Source organism: Mytilus trossulus, chromosome 1, assembly GCF_036588685.1.
Source record: "Mytilus trossulus isolate FHL-02 chromosome 1, PNRI_Mtr1.1.1.hap1, whole genome shotgun sequence".
Taxonomy (NCBI): domain Eukaryota; kingdom Metazoa; phylum Mollusca; class Bivalvia; order Mytilida; family Mytilidae; genus Mytilus; species Mytilus trossulus.
Window position 1 is genome coordinate 12,191,660 of NC_086373.1, and position 21,475 is coordinate 12,213,134.

At 31.5% G+C, this 21,475-nt stretch overlaps 2 protein-coding genes across 2 annotated transcripts; both read left to right on the plus strand.

Moving 5' to 3' along the window:
• Positions 1-1,629: 1,629 nt before the first annotated feature.
• LOC134706728 (uncharacterized) lies at positions 1,630-8,122 on the plus strand. Its single transcript, XM_063565929.1, has 2 exons — positions 1,630-1,839; positions 7,123-8,122. The coding sequence occupies exon 2, from the start codon at positions 7,125-7,127 to the stop codon at positions 7,902-7,904; it is 780 nt and encodes a 259-aa protein (XP_063421999.1). The 5' UTR covers positions 1,630-1,839; positions 7,123-7,124; the 3' UTR covers positions 7,905-8,122.
• A 3,396-nt stretch (positions 8,123-11,518) lies between these two features.
• On the plus strand, positions 11,519-21,475 carry LOC134715387 (phosphoglucomutase-1-like). The gene is made up of 9 exons (XM_063577541.1): positions 11,519-11,821; positions 12,544-12,706; positions 13,762-14,025; positions 14,595-14,785; positions 17,168-17,322; positions 17,684-17,935; positions 18,304-18,487; positions 20,451-20,585; positions 20,959-21,475. Exons 1-9 carry the CDS (start codon positions 11,576-11,578, stop codon positions 21,046-21,048), a joined length of 1,680 nt encoding a protein of 559 aa, XP_063433611.1. The 5' UTR covers positions 11,519-11,575; the 3' UTR covers positions 21,049-21,475.

Here is a 21,475-nt window from a genome sequence, read left to right on the forward strand (position 1 = left end):
AGCTCTCTCTTGCTTTTACAGAGTCAGCATATAAGACATTGTTTTAGTCTTTGCATGCTATAAAAACGAGAGGGAGGAGTATTTCCCAAAATTGTTAGGAATTGTTCTTAAAATGTTTGGAAGAATTTAGTTACTAGTATCTAATGTAATTGTCATTAAGGAATGCAAGCTTTCAGTAAATAGTTTCACACTTATTTAAGCCATGATGGACTGCATAAAACATACAATTACATGAAAACACATTTTGCCAACATAAGCCATGAAACATATATTTCTGAAACTTTGTGATCATTGTCCTCTACAGAAAAAGACACGTTCTGGCCTATTTGTTGTTGTTCTTTATGCATTGGTGAATTTAAATGTATATTTTACTTCATTAAGATTTATTTGAAATTTTGTACAAGTTAAAACCATTTTTAAGCAATATTTTGTACAGGGTATAACATGTATGAGGTACTTTTGTACATGTTATAACTTGTATTTTTGCATTATACAAGTTATAACATGTACAATATTTTTGTACATGTTATAACCTGTACAAAATCGCAACTTGTACACGACATATATTTAAAAAAAAAATAGAGAGACGAGATATAACTTTAAATGAGTAAACATTAAATGACTAAAAAGCATTTCAAATTGTATCATCAGGTCAAATTAACAAGAAAGTAAGATTTGAGAGTTCTCGCAGTTACTGAAAGCTAGTTAATAGTCAAAAACAATTAAAAATGACAAAAAAAAACAAGGCAGAGTTTTATTTATCTTTTTTTGAATTGTTTTGCATTTTGTTGTGGTGGAGCCATTTATAGATCACTTGGTTGTACTGGTTTTGGTCATTGTTGATAGTCGTACTGTATAGTTGCTAACGTCTAGGCCATTTAGTCTCTGATCAGTCTGGTGGATATAGTTGTCTTATTGGAAATCATACCACACCTCCTTAATCTACAAAGGCGAAAGACAACGATTGAATTTTTATATATTTTTAAAACAAAAACAATGACTGCCAGTGTAATTTGATCAAGTTTATTTCGAATGTAGTTAGTTTTCTGTTTTGACCTATTCACAGTTTGTTATCTGTAGGCTCTTAATGGCGGGTTTGCTCTTATTTGGCTGTGGTACAGTTGATTATCTGTTTTTGTTTATAAGCGCACCTCATCTCTTTACTTTCATATTTAATTAATTTTCTATATACATCCTTTTAAACATATTACCACGAACGCTCTGAAATCAGGATTCATAGATACATTGTATGAAGTTTTTTTTCTTTCTTTCAAAGTTGATCTATTGTCCAGATTGGTTTTATTGCCTACTATATTGAAAGTAACAATATTTATTTAAAGTTAACATATTTGTTTTGTAATTTGAAAGTCATCTGACATTATACATAACAATGTCTTTAAAATAAAACAACCTATGTACAGAATTGATTTTCTTGTTTTTTGATAAAATATTTAAACAAGCATGCACCTTTTCTATAAATTGTCAGTATAAGGTGTAATCTTAAGTTTAAGTAACCCTTGACCACACGAAATCAATTATTGAACAAACTGATACCAGTTTAAGTATACTGAATTGTATCACGCTAAGCTAACTTTGTATTTAATCAAACTATACCGTTTTTGACTTCAGAAGGCCAATATCAACCACAAATCGATAGGTTTTATAAAGACATTCTCTTTAGTTACAAGATAAAAGGAACTTTGGGAAAGTCATAGATCTTGTATTAATCAGTGTCTAAAACTATTTGAGTTTCTATTACATGTAGTGGTATCTACAAACATAAAGATTTGTAATTTGTTACATGAAGTACTTTATGAGTTTAGGAATCCATAATTGAAGGTAAGCTTATATTGGGGAAAACAAGAAAAAACATCAATTTTGTTGGAAATTGAGTCCAATATGCTTTCATCTTATTATCAATTGCAGCTGCTCAAAATTAAATCTTACTGAAAAAAGAGGTTTAACTAACAAATGTTAAATCTAAATGGAGAGGGTTGTTTGTTTTCACCTTCCAATTGTATACTAGTAATGTTTTGAACTTTATTAGAAAAATTTTGGATGCATAAAATCGAATTTTGAATACTAAAAGCTATGTAAATATATATATATTCGTAGTTTATTCCGTTTTTGTATTTGTCAATGTTATATTTATTTTTTTAAAGGCGAGAGATTTTATTACATTTTTTCCGAATATATTTTTTCATAAAGTAAACCATAACCAAAACTAATCTTAAGATGATTTTTTTCAAATTGACGAAAATTTATTACAGTTTCAATAAGTACATTCTCAAATAAACTTTTTTAAACATGTGTATTTATGAGTATCGGCATATTTGCTGAACGTATAAATCATAGTTGTAAGGCACCCCAGATAACATTTGGTGTACTGTAAAATATCTGATATACTTCAAAATGTATCAATATAACAACGTCGAATTGTTGATAACATTCGAATACGGCTTATATCTGAGACGTAAGCCATATTCAAACAAATTTGTTTATGTACGTATGACTTGCAGTTGACAATATAGATTTTTGAATCTCTTTAATAGTCAATGTTGAAATAAACCCGTACTAGTGACAAAGTCTTGTAAAGGCGGCACGAACTGTAGTCTAAATTTCAAATAAAACGTCATGTAAGGATAAGAGATATTGCGTTTAGATCAATGAGACAGCAACCAAAAAACACAAATAACTAAAAGACATCAAAGATTCTTTGATAAGAGACAGCTGTATGTGCAAAGTGTTCGCATATTGCTTTTCCACTATTTTTCGCACAACAGCATATGCAACATTTACTAGCTTGAGATGTGAATATATTATAATAAAGCATAATAATGCATATATATATATATTTGCTTTGTTAGCACTATAGCATGTATGCAACATTTACCATTTTGAAATAAAAATACATAAATCATTGGAGACTTTTCATCCAAATTTAACAACGTCAGGCTCCATATTTTTTTATGCGTAATCCATATTATTGTCATAAACCACGCTTCTTTTGGTTTTTGAACAATTGATTTATTGGTAAATCATATTTTAAGTCAGAAAGGAGAAAAAGGTACTAGTGAGTGAGTGGTCGCCCGGGGAACAGTATATCTAACAATATACATGTTCCCGGAGTGATTTACAAAATAGTTTTAAAGATGGAAGATGTAAAAAGAAGAATCAAAATTCATAAAATGGAGAATTTACTGTTATGAATAGATAACAACAAAAAGACAATTACCAAACAGTCTATATAACACTAATTACAAACAATTCAATGATTAGCGACGCAAACCTTATGCAAAACTTATTTATATGGGTTTAACAGCTTGTATATAAAATGAAGACATAACAGCTAAATATCATAACAACAAATGAGTTGCTCCAATTTATTCCGTGCTCAATATTTAGTTTTCTGTTTAGTATTTTGTTGATCTGATGTTTTTCTTCATGTTTTAGTTTTTGTTTAGTATTTTGTTGGTCTGTTGTTTTTCTTCATGTTTAGGTTTCTGTTTAGTTTTTTGTTGAACTGTTGTTTTTCTAAATGTTTAGGTTTCTGTTAAGTATTTTGTTGAACTGTTGTTTTTCTAAATGTTTAGGTTTCTGTTTAGTATTTTGTTGATCTGTTGTTTTTCTTTATGTTTATGTTCTATTTAGTATTTTGTTGATCTGTTGGTTTTTTTCATGTTTAGGTTTCTGTTTAGTATTTTAGCTTTTTAAGTAATGTTTTGCTCTTAATGATTAGTTTTCAATGTAATGTTTTTTTTACCATGTTTTGCTCTCAATGATTAGTTTTCTATGTAATGTTTTTTTTACCATGTTTTGCTCTCTATGATAAGTTTTCTGTGTAGTGTTTTGTTGACCATGTTTTGCTCTCTATGATAAGTTTTCTATGTAATGTTTTGTTGACCATGTTTTGCTCTCAATGATAAGTTTTCTGTGTATTGTTTTTTTTACCATGTTTTGCTCTTAATGATTAGTTTTCTATGTAATGTTTTTTTTACCATGTTTTGCTCTCAATGATTAGTTTTTTGTGTAGTGTTTTGTTGACCATGTTTTGATCTCAATGAGAAGTATTCTATGTAATGTTTTGTTGACCATGTTTTGCTCTCAATGATTAGTGTTCTATGTAATGTTTTGTTGACCATGTTTTGCTCTCAATGATAAGTTTTCTATGTAATGTTTTGTTGACCATGTTTTGCTCTCAATGATTAGTGTTCTATGTAATGTTTTGTTGACCATGTTTTGCTCTCAATGATAAGTTTTCTATGTAATGTTTTGTTGACCATGTTTTGCTCTCAATGATTAGTGTTCTATGTAATGTTTTGTTGACCATGTTTTGCTCTCAATGATTAGTGTTCTATGTAATGTTTTGTTGACCATGTTTTGCTCTCAATGATTAGTTTTCTGTGTAGTGTTTGTTGACCATGTTTTGCTCTCAATGATTAGTTTTCTGTGAAGTGTTTTGTTGACTATGTTTTGCTCTCAATGTTTAGTTTTCTTTGTAATGTTTTGTTGACCATGTTTTGCTCTCAATGATTAGTGTTCTATGTAATGTTTTGTTGACCATGTTTTGCTCTCAATGATTAGTTTTCTGTGTAGTGTTTGTTGACCATGTTTTGCTCTCAATGATTTGTTTTCTATGTAAGGTTTCATTGACTATGTTTTGCTCTCAATGATATGTTTTCTGTGTAGTGTTTTTTTACCGTGTTTTGCTCTCAGTGATAAGTTTTCTATGTAGTGTTTTTTAACCATGTTTTGCTCTCAGTGATTAGTTTTCTATGTAATGTTTTGTTGACCATGTTTTGCTCTCAATGATAAGTTTTCTATGTAATGTTTTGTTGACCATGTTTTGCTCTCAATGATTAGTTTTCTATGTAATGTTTTGTTGACTATGTTATGCTCTCAATGATTAGTTTTCTATGTAATGTTTTGTTGACCATGTTTTGCTCTCAATGATTAGTTTTCTGTGTAGTGTTTTGTTGACCATGTTTTGCTCTCAATGATAAGTTTTCTGTGTAAGGTTTCATTGACCATGTTTTGCTCTCAATGATAAGTTTTCTGTGTAGTGTTTTTTTTACCATTTTTTGCTCTCAGTGATTAGTTTTCTATGTAATGTTTTGTTGACCATGTTTTGCTCTCAATGATTAGTTTTCTATGTAATGTTTTGTTGACCATGTTTTGCTCTCAATGATAAGTTTTCTGTGTAATGTTTTTTTTACCATGTTTTGCTCTTAATGATTAGTTTTCTATGTAATGGTTTTTTTACCATGTTTTGCTCTCAATGATTAGTTTTTTGTGTAGTGTTTTGTTGACCATGTTTTGATCTCAATGAGAAGTTTTCTATGTAATGTTTTGTTGACCATGTTTTGCTCTCAATGATTAGTGTTCTATGTAATGTTTTGTTGACCATGTTTTGCTCTCAATGATAAGTTTTCTATGTTATGTTTTGTTGACCATGTTTTGCTCTCAATGATTAGTGTTCTATGTAATGTTTTGTTGACCATGTTTTGCTCTCAATGATAAGTTTTCTATGTAATGTTTTGTTGACCATGTTTTGCTCTCAATGATTAGTGTTCTATGGAATGTTTTGTTGACCATGTTTTGCTCTCAATGATAAGTTTTCTATGTAATGTTTTGTTGACCATGTTTTGCTCTCAATGATTAGTGTTCTATGTAATGTTTTGTTGACCATGTTTTGCTCTCAATGATTAGTGTTCTATGTAATGTTTTGTTGACCATGTTTTGCTCTCAATGATTAGTTTTCTGTGTAGTGTTTTGTTGACCATGTTTTGCTCTCAATGATTAGTGTTCTATGTAATGTTTTGTTGACCATGTTTTGCTCTCAATGATTAGTTTTCTGTGTAGTGTTTTGTTGACTATGTTTTGCTCTCAATGATTAGTTTTCTGTGAAGTGTTTTGTTGACTATGTTTTGCTCTCAATGATTAGTTTTCTGTGTAGTGTTTGTTGACCATGTTTTGCTCTCAATGATTAGTTTTCTGTGAAGTGTTTTGTTGACTATGTTTTGCCTTCAATGATTAGTTTTCTTTGTAATGTTTTGTTGACCATGTTTTGCTCTCAATGATTAGTGTTCTATGTAATGTTTTGTTGACCATGTTTTGCTCTCAATGATTTGTTTTCTATGTAAGGTTTCATTGACCATGTTTTGCTCTCAATGATATGTTTTCTGTGTAGTGTTTTTTTACCATGTTTTGCTCTCAGTGATAAGTTTTCTGTGTAGTGTTTTTTAACTATGTTTTGCTCTCAGTGATTAGTTTTCTATGTAATGTTTTGTTGACCATGTTTTGCTCTCAATGATAAGTTTTCTATGTAATGTTTTGTTGTCCATGTTTTGCTCTCAATGATTAGTTTTCTATGTAATGTTTTGTTGACTATGTTTTGCTCTCAATGATTAGTTTTCTATGTAATGTTTTGTTGACCATGTTTTGCTCTCAATGATTAGTTTTCTATGTAATGTTTTGTTGACTATGTTTTGCTCTCAATGATTAGTTTTCTATGTAATGTTTTGTTGACCATGTTTTGCTCTCAATGATTAGTTTTCTGTGTAGTGTTTTGTTGACCATGTTTTGCTCTCAATGATAAGTTTTCTGTGTAAGGTTTCATTGACCATGTTTTGCTCTCAATGATAAGTTTTCTGTGTAGTGTTTTTTTACCATTTTTTGCTCTCAGTGATTAGTTTTCTATGTAATGTTTTGTTGACCATGTTTTGCTCTCAATGATTAGTTTTCTATGTAATGTTTTGTTGACCATGTTTTGCTTTCTATGATAAGTTTTCTATGTAATGTTTTGTTGACCATGTTTTGCTCTCAATGATTAGTTTTCTGTGTAGTGTTTTGTTAACTGTTTGTTCGTTATTTTCATTTAACCATATTGTCTGTATTTCTTCGGTTAGTCATGCTTTAGATTGCTTTTATGTATCTGCGCCTTTTTAATTCCTAAATGTGTGGCAGATCGACTTTCGGGAATTCCCTTCCTCATATTTGCTATGTAATCTTATAAAGGCGAAAGCTGAATTTACACTAACTTTATTATTTTACGAATGCAAGTTAAAAAAGACTCAGAAAATAGTATTTGCAAATCTATCTTATATTTGTTTTCATTTTCAGACATGAAAGACAAGCACGATCAGAAAGACCCAACAGGGCATAAAAGCGGCCATGGAGGTTCGGACAAAACAGAAAAAAACAGTCATCATCAAGAAAAGCACCATGCCAATTCAGACAAACAGCATGCCCATTCAGACAAGACACATGCCCATTCCGACAAACACCACGCCCATTCTGATAAACATCATGCGCATTCAGATAAACATCATGACAAGCACCATTCCCACCATGACAAGCACCATGCCCTAAAAGGGGCGACAATAAATGCCACATCTGCCAACTCTTCACATCCAATGCGCCATAGAACAAAGAGTTTTACTAGAAAGGATACTGCACATTCTATAGGACATGGGTCGGTCAAAGGTCATGGCCATAAGGACCACGATAGAGGCAGTGTAGCTTCTACAGGTGACCTTCAACCTGAAGTCAAATATGAAAATACATATAAAATGTTACCAGACTACAGATTCTTGGATTCCCAGGTCAAGCAAATAATGCTGAATGTGTTTGAAGAAAATGTTAAAGACGACCTTTACGATAACTCTTCAATGGGACAAAAATGTAAACTTGCAAGTGAAATAATTAAAGAAAAGGTGAAATCTTTAAATATGCAAAGATTCAAATTCATATGCCATGTTTTAGCAGTACAAAGGGCAGATCAGAGTATGGTGATCACTTCTCGATGTTTATGGGATCAAAGATTTGACAATTCTTCCACAGTAACTGTAAAACGTGGTGACTATAGTGTTATCGGTATGGTTTTCGCTGTATATGCAGAATGATGTACACTGTATATGACTTTCATATTTATATTTGCTTATTTGGTGTTCAGTGTTTAATAAATGAAGTGCTGTATATAAAACGGATTCTGTTGCATTACTTGATTTCATAAAGACAATTATGTAGGCAATAAGTCGTGATAATTTTATTTTTTTCTTATCTTATTTGTTGGTCTTAATTATTTTCATTTTTTTAAACCATTTTAACTGTAAATTGTTTATAGCCGGGAAAATATGAATGCCTATTCATATCCAATCTTTTTTAAAAATCGATTTTTACAGAAGATTGTCCAACGTGCACTTGCACTATTATTAGAATAGTGGAATAGAATGATATACAAATGGATAAACATTATATATATACATGTAACTAACTATTATGTCAATATAATATATAACAACAAGCCAGTGTATACTGATTAGTATCAGTACAATATAATAGTTATTACGATGAGGTTGAATTTCCTATCATTTATTCATCATTCACGAACGAACTTGTCTCAGAAAAAAATATATCTATGTGCATTAACCTCAGTTTCCGGTAAAGAGGCGTGATTTTATTGTGACATTGAAGTGCTGTTGACCATCCACAAGAACTTGCGACCATTCGATGTTCAGTACTTCAGTACTTTGATTCGTGTCTTACATTCACCAAGATCGTTATGAGCGCTCAAATACGATGATTGCTGTTTAGGCATTGGTTTATTTCATTATTTCATTTATTGTCAATCGATTTGCTGTTTTGACTTTTTGTTAAGGTTTTTACTGTTTGTTTTTTTTAGGGGGGGGGGGGGGGGTCTATCATATTGTAAGTTTATTCCTTTACTGTGATCAATCAAATGTTATTGGCATATTTTGAAAAATAACGAATCACCATTTGATAAGCAAATACTAACAATACCCACACATATTCAGAAGATATAGTATCTCTAAACAATCTAAAAGTTTTTTCAATTTAAAAATGAAAATTGAATCCAACTCAACTCTTTCGTACTAAATCCAATAACAACAGTCAATGACATGTCAACATTTTGAACTCTAATATTCGAATTTCTCATGATAATCTACACACTAAATTCTATTCATAAACAGGACGAATTGTCCTTGCCTATTGTTTATTTTCTTTGTTTCATGATGTCACGGTTCCGTTGACTTAATTAGAAAAAAGGATATAGCGTATCTATCCATGACACAATATAAGTACAAATGTACATGCACATCAAAACTTGAACACACACAATGCAAAGGAACATCACTTTAATTGCTGTTCTTCGTCTCAAAGTCACTTTGTTTGGAGTATACGTACACTTGTCTCGGCTGGTTCGATATATGGTCGTTTGTAGTCATAGATATAGAAAGATGTGGTATGTATGAGTGCCATTGAGACAACTCTCCAATTCAAGTAACAACTTATAAAAGTAAACCATTATAGGTCAAGGTTCGTCCTTAAAAACGGAGCCTGGGCTCACACCGAACAGCAAGCTATAAAGGGCCCCAAAAAATACTAGTGTGAAATCATTCAAACGGGAAAATCAACGGTCTAATCTATATATATAAAAACAATAACCGAGAAACACTTATGAACCACATAAACAGACGCAACCTTACTGAACATCAGATTCCTGGCTTACAGGTGCAAACAATTGCAGCGGGATTCAACGTTTAAATAGTACCAAACTTGTTTTCCTTTTCTAAAACAATAGTATAACATCACAACATAGAAAGGCACATTATAAAATATCAATTTGAAGGCTTAACTCAATCATAAAACGTAAAGTAACACACATTGACATACCAAAAATTTCAAATAACGTATTATTGTTTATAACAGGTATATGGATGTCACGAATTGGATACGGAAATATGAATTTCACACCCACTTTTGTATAGTGCTACGATTTATATAGAAAGGTTTATACCAGGGTTTTCGATATTACTTAATCTAGTCTAAACATTTACTTAGCATGCTAAGTTTTATCATTGATGCAAGGCCATCATACGTAAATATGAAATCAACAATATCTTATACGTTCAGGTATTTCACGTCCTATATTATATGGTAATATTCTATACAAAGCACAAAAAATGTCGGCATTTACATCAAAACCTTACCAAACCTTTAAACAGACTTATTCAGAAGGGATACAGTTACTATACTGTTGACAGGTCGTTAAAGATGAGTTCGAATCCAGGCGAGGGAAGAACAAATAATTTGCGAAAGCTAACTTACAGATCTAACATTGTTGGGTTGATGTTTAGACGAGTTGTATATATATATATGTAGGGTTTTGGATCGAGCTAATAAATACATTTATTTTAAACAAGTTGTTGGCATGATACGGATTTATCATTATGGTCTTTCCATATGTTTTATGATGGTACGATATTAAACCCCTAACGTGAGGGATTGTGCTGGATTATCATAATTGTGATGAAAACCTACTACTCATATTCTAATCAGTTTAACTGAGGTATGAAGCTGGCATGTCAGTAACTGCTAGTAGTCCTCTGTTAATACATGTATCATTGTCAATTTTCTTGACAATTCTTACATCGGACTCGGACTTTTTTCCAACTGAGTTTCACTACAACATACGTTTTGGCAATTTGCAGTGTGTTTTCATGTTTTGGCTAGAGGTATATATATAGAAGCAAGGTTGATAGCTCACAAAAAATGTTTTACCCCGCCGCATTTTTGCGCCTGTCCCAAATCAGGAACCTCTTGGCTTTTGTTAGACTTTTATGTTATTCTCTTTATTTTTAATTCAATTATACATTCTGGAGTTTAGAGTGGCATTCATTTCCACTGAACTAGTCACACATTTTTGCTTAGAGACCAACTGAAGCTCTCCTCTGGGTTAAGGATTTTCTCGCTGTTTTTAAGACCCAATGGTGAACTTCGGTTATTTTTTACTATTTTATCTTAGTTTGTATATCTGCATTGAAATTCTGTAAATGTTTGTTTGCGTACTACGAATGAATTTGCTGCATGAAACTGATAAATCAACATAACAAACGAAAACTAAGAGAACCACAGGATCTCCAGAAGAACTTTGGTCGTGCATCAATCTTCCACCATACGAATACAAATTGGAAAATAAACGTCAATTATCTTTATTTGCACATATGTTTTTCTTGATTCCGAATTCCGAATTCCTATAAATGTATTTCTGTACATTTGGCATCATTGTGAATTAAAAATAATTGTTGAGGTTAATGCCTTTTTTCACTAAAAGATCTTCGGACGGCTCCGGCCTTATATTTTGTTATAAAAAAAATATATTACTAAAAAAAAATTAATTAATCACAATTTTCAAAATTACGCACTTCAAATTTATTTCCGAAACATTTTGTTTTTGAATGTGTAAATATATGCTGCACAAACATCTTCAGATCACTGATAATGGAAATACTAAAAACCTAAAGAAGAAAAAAAAATGTTGATGTTTTTCTTAACATTTTTTTTAATTAAGCATTAGTCTATGCGCTGACATTGTAAATTTTCTTCCCCCAGCTAATGTATATAAAAAAACACGGTCTAAATATATAGATTTCAGATAGGTACGACATTGTGGTGGTACGAGTTAACAATAAGTCGCCACCTTAAAATACTTGTAAGGTCAAGGTCGTAGCTTTGCAGCATCCTTGTACAACGTATCGTATAACAGAGAATCATGTCACTGCCATCTACTGCTGTTTCCACGAAACCTTTTGAGGGTCAGAAACCCGGAACAAGCGGACTTCGGAAAGCTGTCAAAGTGTTTCAACAAGAAAATTACACAGAAAACTTTATTCAATGCACACTGACCGGTGCACTTGCAGAAAAACTGTCCGGCTGCACTTTAGTGGTTGGAGGAGATGGAAGATATTTCATGACTGAAGTGGCTGATAAAATTGTGAAGATTGCAGCAGCTAATGGGGTAATTTATAGCAAAAGTAAATCAAATTGTCTTCATGTTAGTTGTTCCTTGTGCAGTTGTGGACATTTGTAATACTATAGCCTATGCCTATGGTCAGATCATTTTGTTTTCGTACCTCATATGAATTTGCACAATGCATGCTTATTATGGCCTAGTCCAAATAATTATGATGTCTGGCAAGGCTATTTTATTCTTCTTCCCAGAAAAATAATAAAATAGCCTTGCCAGACGTCGTAATTATTTGGACTAATTATGGCCCACCTTGGGGCATTATGTTTTTCGATCTGTGCCTCCTTTAGGCTTTTGTTTGTCCATTTGTTTGTATCTCCCGCTTCCCGAAATTGATAATAGGGGTTCAAATTAGCAGTGATCCAAGGTCCGTGACCTTCCACTATTATAATTGGACTTTTGTTTTGGTTACTGTAGCTAGTCCCAACGGACCTTTTGATTTGAAAAAAAAATGAACTTTGCTGAACTTTTCAACCAAAATCAACAAATGATTCCACAATTTTTTTTCATCTTATACTATATTTTTCATTTTCAGTGAAAATGTTTAACTTTGTTTAATGCATACAATATGAACAGGTTGATAATTGGTCATTCTTTCACAGTGTGAGCTTTTGAAGTTTTATTGACATCAAATACCCATTGACACTGATCATCCAAATTTAAATTAGTTTTATAAAGCTTGAAATGTTTTGATTTAATTGTGTTGTTTACAGGTTTCGAGGTTAATAGTTGCACATAATGGGTTGATGTCAACTCCAAGTGTATCCTGTGTCATTAGGAAGTATAATACAGATGGAGGGATCATAATGACCGCCAGTCATAACCCTGGAGGACCAAATGCTGATTTTGGCATTAAATTTAATATATCTAATGGAGGTATGTACATATAAATGTATGAATTATGCTAAGAATTAAAGTGAATTACCCACATATACTTATATATCATGTACATGTCTATATTTTTCTCATATTTTCACCCATTATGTTCATTTTGTACCTTTAAATTTAAAAGAGTTTAAGTTACATTTAACATTGTTCAAGCACTACACAAAATCTTAATGAAAAAAACAGCCATCAATAAATTGTTAAAAGGTCAATAAAATTTTGAAATAAGCAATCTTCAGATGATGACTGATAACTTGTTAGAACAAAATCATTACCTTAAAACCAATACTTTATATGTTCAAGATTTGCTCTGTTTGTTTGCACACATATAATCTGCTAGTATATGATGGTTTGTTTGTCTCTTTCAAACGCTTAGTGGTTTACCTTAGACAATCTGAAATCTTTCTATAATTTAAAGAAGGAAAAAATTACCGCCTTGCAATATTGAAAGTAGTGAAAACCAGTTACTGTGGATTCATTTATTTTCGTGGAAAACCATTTTTGTGGGTATTTGTCTTTTTGATTTCTTGATTTTTCCAATCTCTGCATATTTAAAAAGCCTACAGAAAATTTGTAATTCCTTGAACATTTGAATTCGTTGTTTACCTGTACCCATGAAAACCATGACAATTGGTATCCAACGAGTAATAATGAATCTACAGTAACCCCTTTAAAATATCAATTTAAACAAATTAAATGAAGGCCTGTGTATTAGTGACTTATGTAAGGGAAATCAGTAAATTGAGGAATAGAAGCAAAACCAGATTAGTACAAATGAATAACAAATAATTGTCCATGATGTCAAGACAAACATAAAACCATGCTGAAATTTAAATTTTGAACAAAATGGACTCCCTTATAAATAAGCATTACTCTGTGAACAGTTGAGAAGGAGGGACACAAGCTACTAAATTGTCAATAGTTCAATGATGTTAAAAGCAGACTTTTAGTTGGCCTTTTAGTACAAAGATTGATCGTTTCACTATTTCAAGGATAGATTAAGTAAAAAATAGTAAAATTTGTACCTTTTTGTTTGTGATTTCAAGGTCCAGCTCCTGAAGCAGTAACCAATGCCATGTACCTGCTAACAACTACCATTACTGAATATAAAATATGTAACGATCTAAATGCTGACCTCTCAACACTCGGAGAACAAAAGTTCCAAGTTGACGGAAGACAATTTACAGTACAAGTGATAGACTCTGTAGCGGATTATATAGACTATATGAAAGAGATCTTTGATTTCTCTGCTATAAAATCTTACTTATCATCACCTGGAGTTAATGTACTTCTAAATTCTATGAATGGAGGTTTGTTTCATCACTTTTATGAGTTTTGTAACAGATGAGGAAAATTCACATCCATAATGAGTTCATAAAAAAAGAATTCACAATATACATGCAGATGTTACTGTTAAATTAAGATTTTTTAATATTATATAACTTGTATAACACAGAAGATTTTCTGACAAATTTTGCATTGCGAATTCCACAGCTTTTTATGATGAAGAAATTGACATCTTTGCTCTAGATCTAAGGTCCCAGCAGGCAAAAATTCAAATGAAATTTTGTTTGCACACATTTATGTAAAAAAAAAAATATTCAGGAAGTTATTACTGTATGTAGATTAGATTGAAAAATAATCCCTTTTTTTGGTCCCAGTTTATGAAATAGCAGCTGTTATTAAGTCATAAAATTTCAAAATAGTAAGCACTACAATATTTTACAATAAAATTCATAATTTCATTCAAATTGTATGAGATGTATTGTAAATTGAACTATAATATATTTAATAATATTTTAAGTGAATGAAGAACAGATTTTGTTGTTACAGTCATCTTAATGAACAAACTGATAAAATATAATTTCCTGTATTTCAGTGATGGGTCCCTATGTGAGTAAAGTAGCCTGTGATGAGCTTGGAGCTTCACCATCCAGTATAGTAAACTGTAAACCATTACAAGACTTTGGGGGCTTACATCCTGATCCTAACCTTACATATGCTGCTGATCTCGTCACAGAATTAAACAAAGGAAATCATAGCTTTGGTTGTGCATTTGATGGCGATGGGGTAAGTTCAAAATAGTATTGCATCAGTGTATTTTCAAGTCACAATAATCACATATATTTTGAAATTTGAAGGGGAAGTGTTCTTTCATCAGAATAAAGTTGAGCTGTTACACACCAAAGGTCATGTCTTGTTGAATTATAGATTTTAACTGACCATTAAGAATTTATGTGAATGTATAAAAAGTTACTTTAGTTATCCTGAACATGTAGTCATGAATAAGATACATTTTTGTAACAGATAGGCTTTTGGAATAACACAGTCTTGAATCACAATGTCTGATATCGGTGAACCCTTCTCTGTTAAGTTTATGTACTGCTAATTCCTAAATTGTTGCGTGCATTTATTATTGCGATTTTGTCATTTTTGACTAAAATGCAATTTTAGCTCACCTGGCCCAAAGGGCCAAGTGAGCTTTTCTCATCACTTGGCGTCCGGCGTCGTCGTCGTCCAGCGTTAACTTTTCCAAAAATCTTCTCCTCTGAAACTACTAGGCCAAATTTAACCAAACTTGGCCACAATCATCATTGGGGTATCTAGTTTAAAAATTGTGTCCGGTGACCCCGCCAACTAACCAAGATGGCCGCAATGGCTATAAATAGAACATAGGGGTAAAATGCAGTTTTTGGCTTATAACTCAAAAACCAAAGCATTTAGGGCAAATCTGACATGGGGTAATATTGTTAATCAAGTTAAGATCTATCTGCCCTGAAATTTTCAGATGAATCTGACATTCCGTTGTTGGGTTGCTGCCCCTGAATTGGTAATTTTAAGGAAATTTTGTTGTTTTTGGTTATTATCTTGAATATTATTTCAGATAGAGATAAACTGTAAAAGGCAATAATGTTCAGCAAAGTAAGATCTACAAATAAGTCAACATGACCAAAATGATCAGTTGACCACTTTAGGAGTTATTGCCCTTTATAGTCAATTTTTAACCATTTTTCGTAAATCTTAGTAATCTTTAAGAAAAATCTTCTCCTCTGAAACTGCTGGGCCAAATTATTTGAAACTTGGCCACAATCATCATTGGGGTATCTAGTTTAAAATTTGTGTCCGGTGACCCCGCCAACTAACCAAAATGACCGCCATGGCTATAATTGAACATAGGGGTAAAATGCAGTTTTTGGCTTATAACTCAAAAACCAAAGCATTTAGAGCAAATCTGACATGGGTAAAATTGTTAATCAGGTGAAGATCTATCTGCCCTGAAATTTTCAGATGAATTGGACAACCTGTGTTTGGGTTGCGGCCCCTGAATTGGTAATTTTAAGGAAATTTTGCTGTTTTTGGTTATTATATTGAATATTATTATAGATATAGGTAAACTGTAAACAGCAATAATGTTCAGCAAGGTCAGATTTACAAATAAGTCAACATGACCAAAATGGTCAGTTGACCTCTTTAGGAGTAATTGCCCTTTAAAGTCAATTTTTAACCATTTTTCGTAAATTTTATATATCTTTTACTAAAATCTTCTTCTCTGAAACTGCTGTGCCAAATTGATCCAAACTTGGCCACAATCATCTTTGGGGTTTCTTGTTAAAAATGTGTCCGGTGACCTGGCCATCAAACCAAGATGGTCGCCACGTCTAAAAATAGAACATAGGGGTAAAATGCAGTTTTTGGCTTATAACTCAAAAACCAAATAATTTAGAGAAAATCTGACATGTAGTAAAATTGTTAATCAGGTCAAGATCTATCTGCCCTGAAATTTTCAGATGAATTGGACAACCTGTTTTTGGGTTGCGGCCCCTGAATTGGTAATTTTAAGGAAATTTTGCTGTTTTTGGTTATTATATTGAATATTATTATAGATATAGGTAAACTGTAAACAGCAATAATGTTCAGGAAAGTAAGATCTACAAATAAGTGAACATGAACGAAATGGTCAATTGACCCCTGTAGGAGTTATTGACCTTTGTAGTCAATTTTCAATCTGCTTCCTTTGTTTAATATTAACATAGACCAAGGTGAGCGACACAGGCTCTTTAGAGCCTCTAGTTATTTTTGCCATAATGAGAAAATCCTTCTTGAAAAAAATTTATTGTGATTATAACCTTGTCGCATTTTTCTCAATAATAAAAACATTGCAATAATTTCTGAATTTACAGAAGTTAAAGAAGAAAATAGAAGTTGATTCATAAAATTGAGCCACTGAGTCCATTTTCTCACTTTGAATTAGAACAAAATCATGCGACAGGTTCTATCTCTCAGTCTTCTACATATTCTCACTTAATGAACTAATAAAAACTATAAAAAACAAAATTTAATAACTTCATTACTTAATGCAAATTGAATTTCATTATTTAGATAATGCACAATTTTGTTTCTGATTTCCAAGTACTCGGCCAATATTGAAATGATATTATTTATATTTAACAGGACAGAAATATGATTTTGGGTAAAAATGCCTTTTTTGTAAACCCATCTGATTCACTGGCTGTGCTGGCTAATAACCTAGATTGTATCCCATACTTCCAAAGAACTGGTGTCAAAGGTTTAGCTAGAAGTATGCCAACAAGTGGAGCAGTAGACAGGTAAAAAACATAAGAGATCATAAGTCTAGCAGTTCACTGTACACTGGGTAGAAATGTTTGCAATATTTATCTGAAAAAAAAATGTCAAAAGGGGCTTAGCATTCCAATAATTAAAACTCACAATTATACATTACATGTCATCACTTTTATAAATCATACAAGTTTTGTTTCTCAATTGCTAATGACAATAGTAACTGCATAAAATAACAGGCATCAAGTTATGAAGCAAATACGTGAATAAAAGGTATCACAAGTTGAGGTATGAGCATACCACTGGAATAACATTTGACAGGTAAAAAATAAGGAGCTAGCTCTATTAGTAATTTGACCAAATGATACATAAAATTTTATTTTATTTTAGGGTAGCAAAGGCTAAAGGATTAGAATGTTTTGAAGTTCCAACAGGATGGAAATTCTTTGGTAATTTAATGGATGCTGGCAGGTTATCATTGTGTGGTGAGGAGAGTTTTGGTACTGGTTCAGATCATATACGAGAAAAAGATGGTTTATGGGCTGTACTGGCATGGCTGTCTGTTTTAGCAAATAAAAAATGTAGTGTAGAAGAAGTTATTTTAGATCATTGGAAAATTTATGGAAGGAACTTTTACACAAGGTAAGTTTTGATTTGATTTATTTATTTTTAGTTGTTTTTATTTTGTAAATCAGTATTGGATTTGGCTTTTTGGGGTGGGTTTACTATGGGTATGTGATAAAGTAAATAGATATATTTTTGATATATTGAGAAATTATACAACATTAATACATTGTTCATTTGACTTAGAATTTCTGGAAATTTTATCTCGTTTTCTATCCTTTTAGATTTTGTCTAGTTGAGAAGTCGTATGTCATAAATAAATACACAAATCTTACAAATCCACAGAATTTCAAAAATTGTGTTGATTACTCTGATTTTATATTTCTGATGATCAGATAAAGACTGTTTTTAATGTGTCTTTATTTTCCTTACGTTTGCCTTTTTAGGTATGACTATGAAAACTGTGAATCAGATCCTGCTAAAACAATGATGGACAATTTAAATAAGAAAGCTGATGACGGAAGTTTAAAAGGTCAAACGTTTTCATCAGGAGGAAAGTCATATAAAGTAGCCATTACTGATAACTTTTCATATACAGACCCTATTGATAAAAGTGTCAGTAAAAATCAGGTAAGTCTGGTATTTTCCTATAAGTATAGGATAGATGATGTCATAAGGTTAAACCAACAAAAAAATGTACATGTGATTTATTTTATGAAAAAAGAGGGTCAGCTGTGGAATTCTTTTTATTTTCATGCACTTGATGAAGCATATACATATTTTTCATTGTCTTGACATTGAAATTTACAATATAAGCAGAATGAGAAAGATTCAAAAGTTTCAATAAGTGATTTAAGCATGTATCTCATAAATTTATGGCTTTTATACATGTATATGTGTTGCAAAGACTGTTATTTCCTCCGGTGCTCCCTATCATTAACTAGTTCAAAATTAATTGGAGCTGCAAACCAGTTGCTTATCCGTCAATAAAGCAGCAGGTGACACTTTTGATTTGAAAATAGTCTATATTATATAAGATATCCGATAGCATAAATATTTAAATATCATTGATAACCATTGATATCACTTCCAGCTTTTGATTTTTGAGCCTCTAATTTAATAGACAAGAAATGTAATTATTAAAAAATTCTGGCATTCATTTACTTTTGGGTACCAATTCCACATAGCCCTAAACTAAATTAACCTTTATCCTGACACTAGCCATAGCCCTTAAACAATCCTAACAATTGTAGGAACCCTATGCTACCTCTGAAGTACGAGGTTCTGGAAAGTAATTGTAGGCTAAATATCCATTGATCATGATAAAAATTTGTAAGGGTTCCGCGGAACCCAGTGTCTCGCCTACTTTTGCTGTAACTCCCAGGCTCAACAAAAATGAGGAAAACAATAAATAAAAATATTCCACTTGATACTATCTTTTGATTGTAAGAAGTTTCTGTCCAAGTTTGGTAAAAATTTCAGGATAGTTTATGAATTGAATAAATATTTAAAAACTTTAACTGCAGAGTGAATGTGTTGTTTCCTGGCAGAAAATCTAAGTCCATTTAAAAGTATAATACGGAAAAAATGGATTTAATTTTTTACAAAATTTACTTCTGGATACTATCTTATGATCATAAAAAAGCTTCTGTCCAAGTTTGGTACAAACCCAGGATAGATAAAGAAAGTTATTAAATTTTTAAAAACTTTAACCACAGAGTGAATGTAATGTTTTCCCGCAGAAAAACTAAATCCATTTATAAGTAAAAAACAAAAAAATTGATTTTTATTTTTGCAAACTTTACTTCTGGATACTATCTTATGATCATAAACAAGCTTCTATCCAAGTTTGGTAGAAATCCAGTAAAGTTTAAGAAAGATATTAAATTTTCAAAAAATTTAACCACAGAGTGAATGTAATGTTTTCCCTCAGAAAAACTAAGTCCATTTATAATTAAAAAACAGAAAAAAATGAATTTTATTTTTACAAAATTTACTTCTGGATACTATGTTTTGATCATAAACAAGCTTCTGTCCAAGTTTGGTAGAAATCCAGTATAGCTTAAGAAAGTTATTAAATTTTCAAAAACTTTAACCACAGAGTGAATATTTGTGGACGCCTCCGCCGCCGACACCGACGACGGAATGCAGGATCGCTTAGTCTCGCTTTTTCGACTAAAGTCGAAGGCTCGACAAAAATGAAACATCTTTTATTGGATCCAGCAATAACTGTACACAATTTGCAGCAATTTCCCTTCATTCCTGTTGAATTGTCAAACAACACAACAATTGTATCCACATTCTGCATGCTTAAGATAAAGTTTGTCCACAACATTTTTGAATTTTGCCAAAATTGATTTTTTGTTTTAAAAACTCAGTATTTCAAGTCAAATTTGTATGATAATGCATGGGAATATTTTGATTCAATATGCAAATTTCTTGTAAAATTAACAACCAGGCACATGCCAGGCAAAATATGGGAATGATATTTTATTCGGATAAATTTGGCTCATTTTCTGTTACATTTTATTTCGGTGTTTGAAAATTATATTTAGATTGACTCTAGGCTAATGTTCTGTTTATTGTATTTCAGGGTTTAAGAATTATATTTGAGGATGACTCCAGAATTATTTTCCGTCTGAGTGGTACAGGTAGCAGTGGCGCCACAGTAAGAATGTATATAGAAGGATATGAGTCTGATGCAGCTACATTTACTAGAGATCCCCAGGTATTTTTTGTTTGTTGCACAATAGTACACTAAGTAGGTGGTCAATTTTAGTGTTATGAAGATTTTGTATCAATTCATCTCTTAGTTGATTTTTTACCATTCATGCAAGTTCTGGCCAAAATGTCAATAATGTATAGGAATCATTGCATTCATCAATTAATTGAATGTTAAACTTGAATATAACCTGGAGATTGTTGTGGTATGAAGAGGTTAAGGTTAAAAACAATTAAAAACACAGGGTATCTTATTTGAAGTTTCGCCTTTGTGTTTGCTAAAATCAGCAAAATTAATTTTTCAGAATGTGAAGAGTTATCTCCCATTGACCAATTTAAAACACAGCATATTCTTACATTCTTTTCTTTTACATTTTCAGGATGTTTTGAAGCCATTGATAGATATAGCATTAGAGATTTCCCAACTTAGAGAATTAACTGGCAGACAGTCTCCAACAGTTATAACATAATCATTACATATGGTTTAAAAGGACAATCTGACCTGTTGTTTTGGGGGGATTATCATAGCATAATATCATGTGGGGAATTATATAGTGGTTATTTATTATTTAATACTAAAATAAGTACTCCTATTTTTTGGAGCATAAGAATATGTTTTTGTCTAATTGAGAAGAAAAAGTAAATATATATTTTATAAAACCAAAAAGTTTTTAAGCTTACCTTGTTGATAATGATATGAAATCTGTTTTCCGATTGATTGTGATTGATAGCATGCCATACCCTATTTTGTTTTATATGTCAAGCTTATTGGCTCTGTTACAATTTTAAGTTTTTGTCAAGATATTTGTGAAGCTTGTTTTTGAAATAGCATTATTAATATCAGAATAATTTGTTATGTTTATATTATTATAATATTAAATATTTTAACAAAACCAA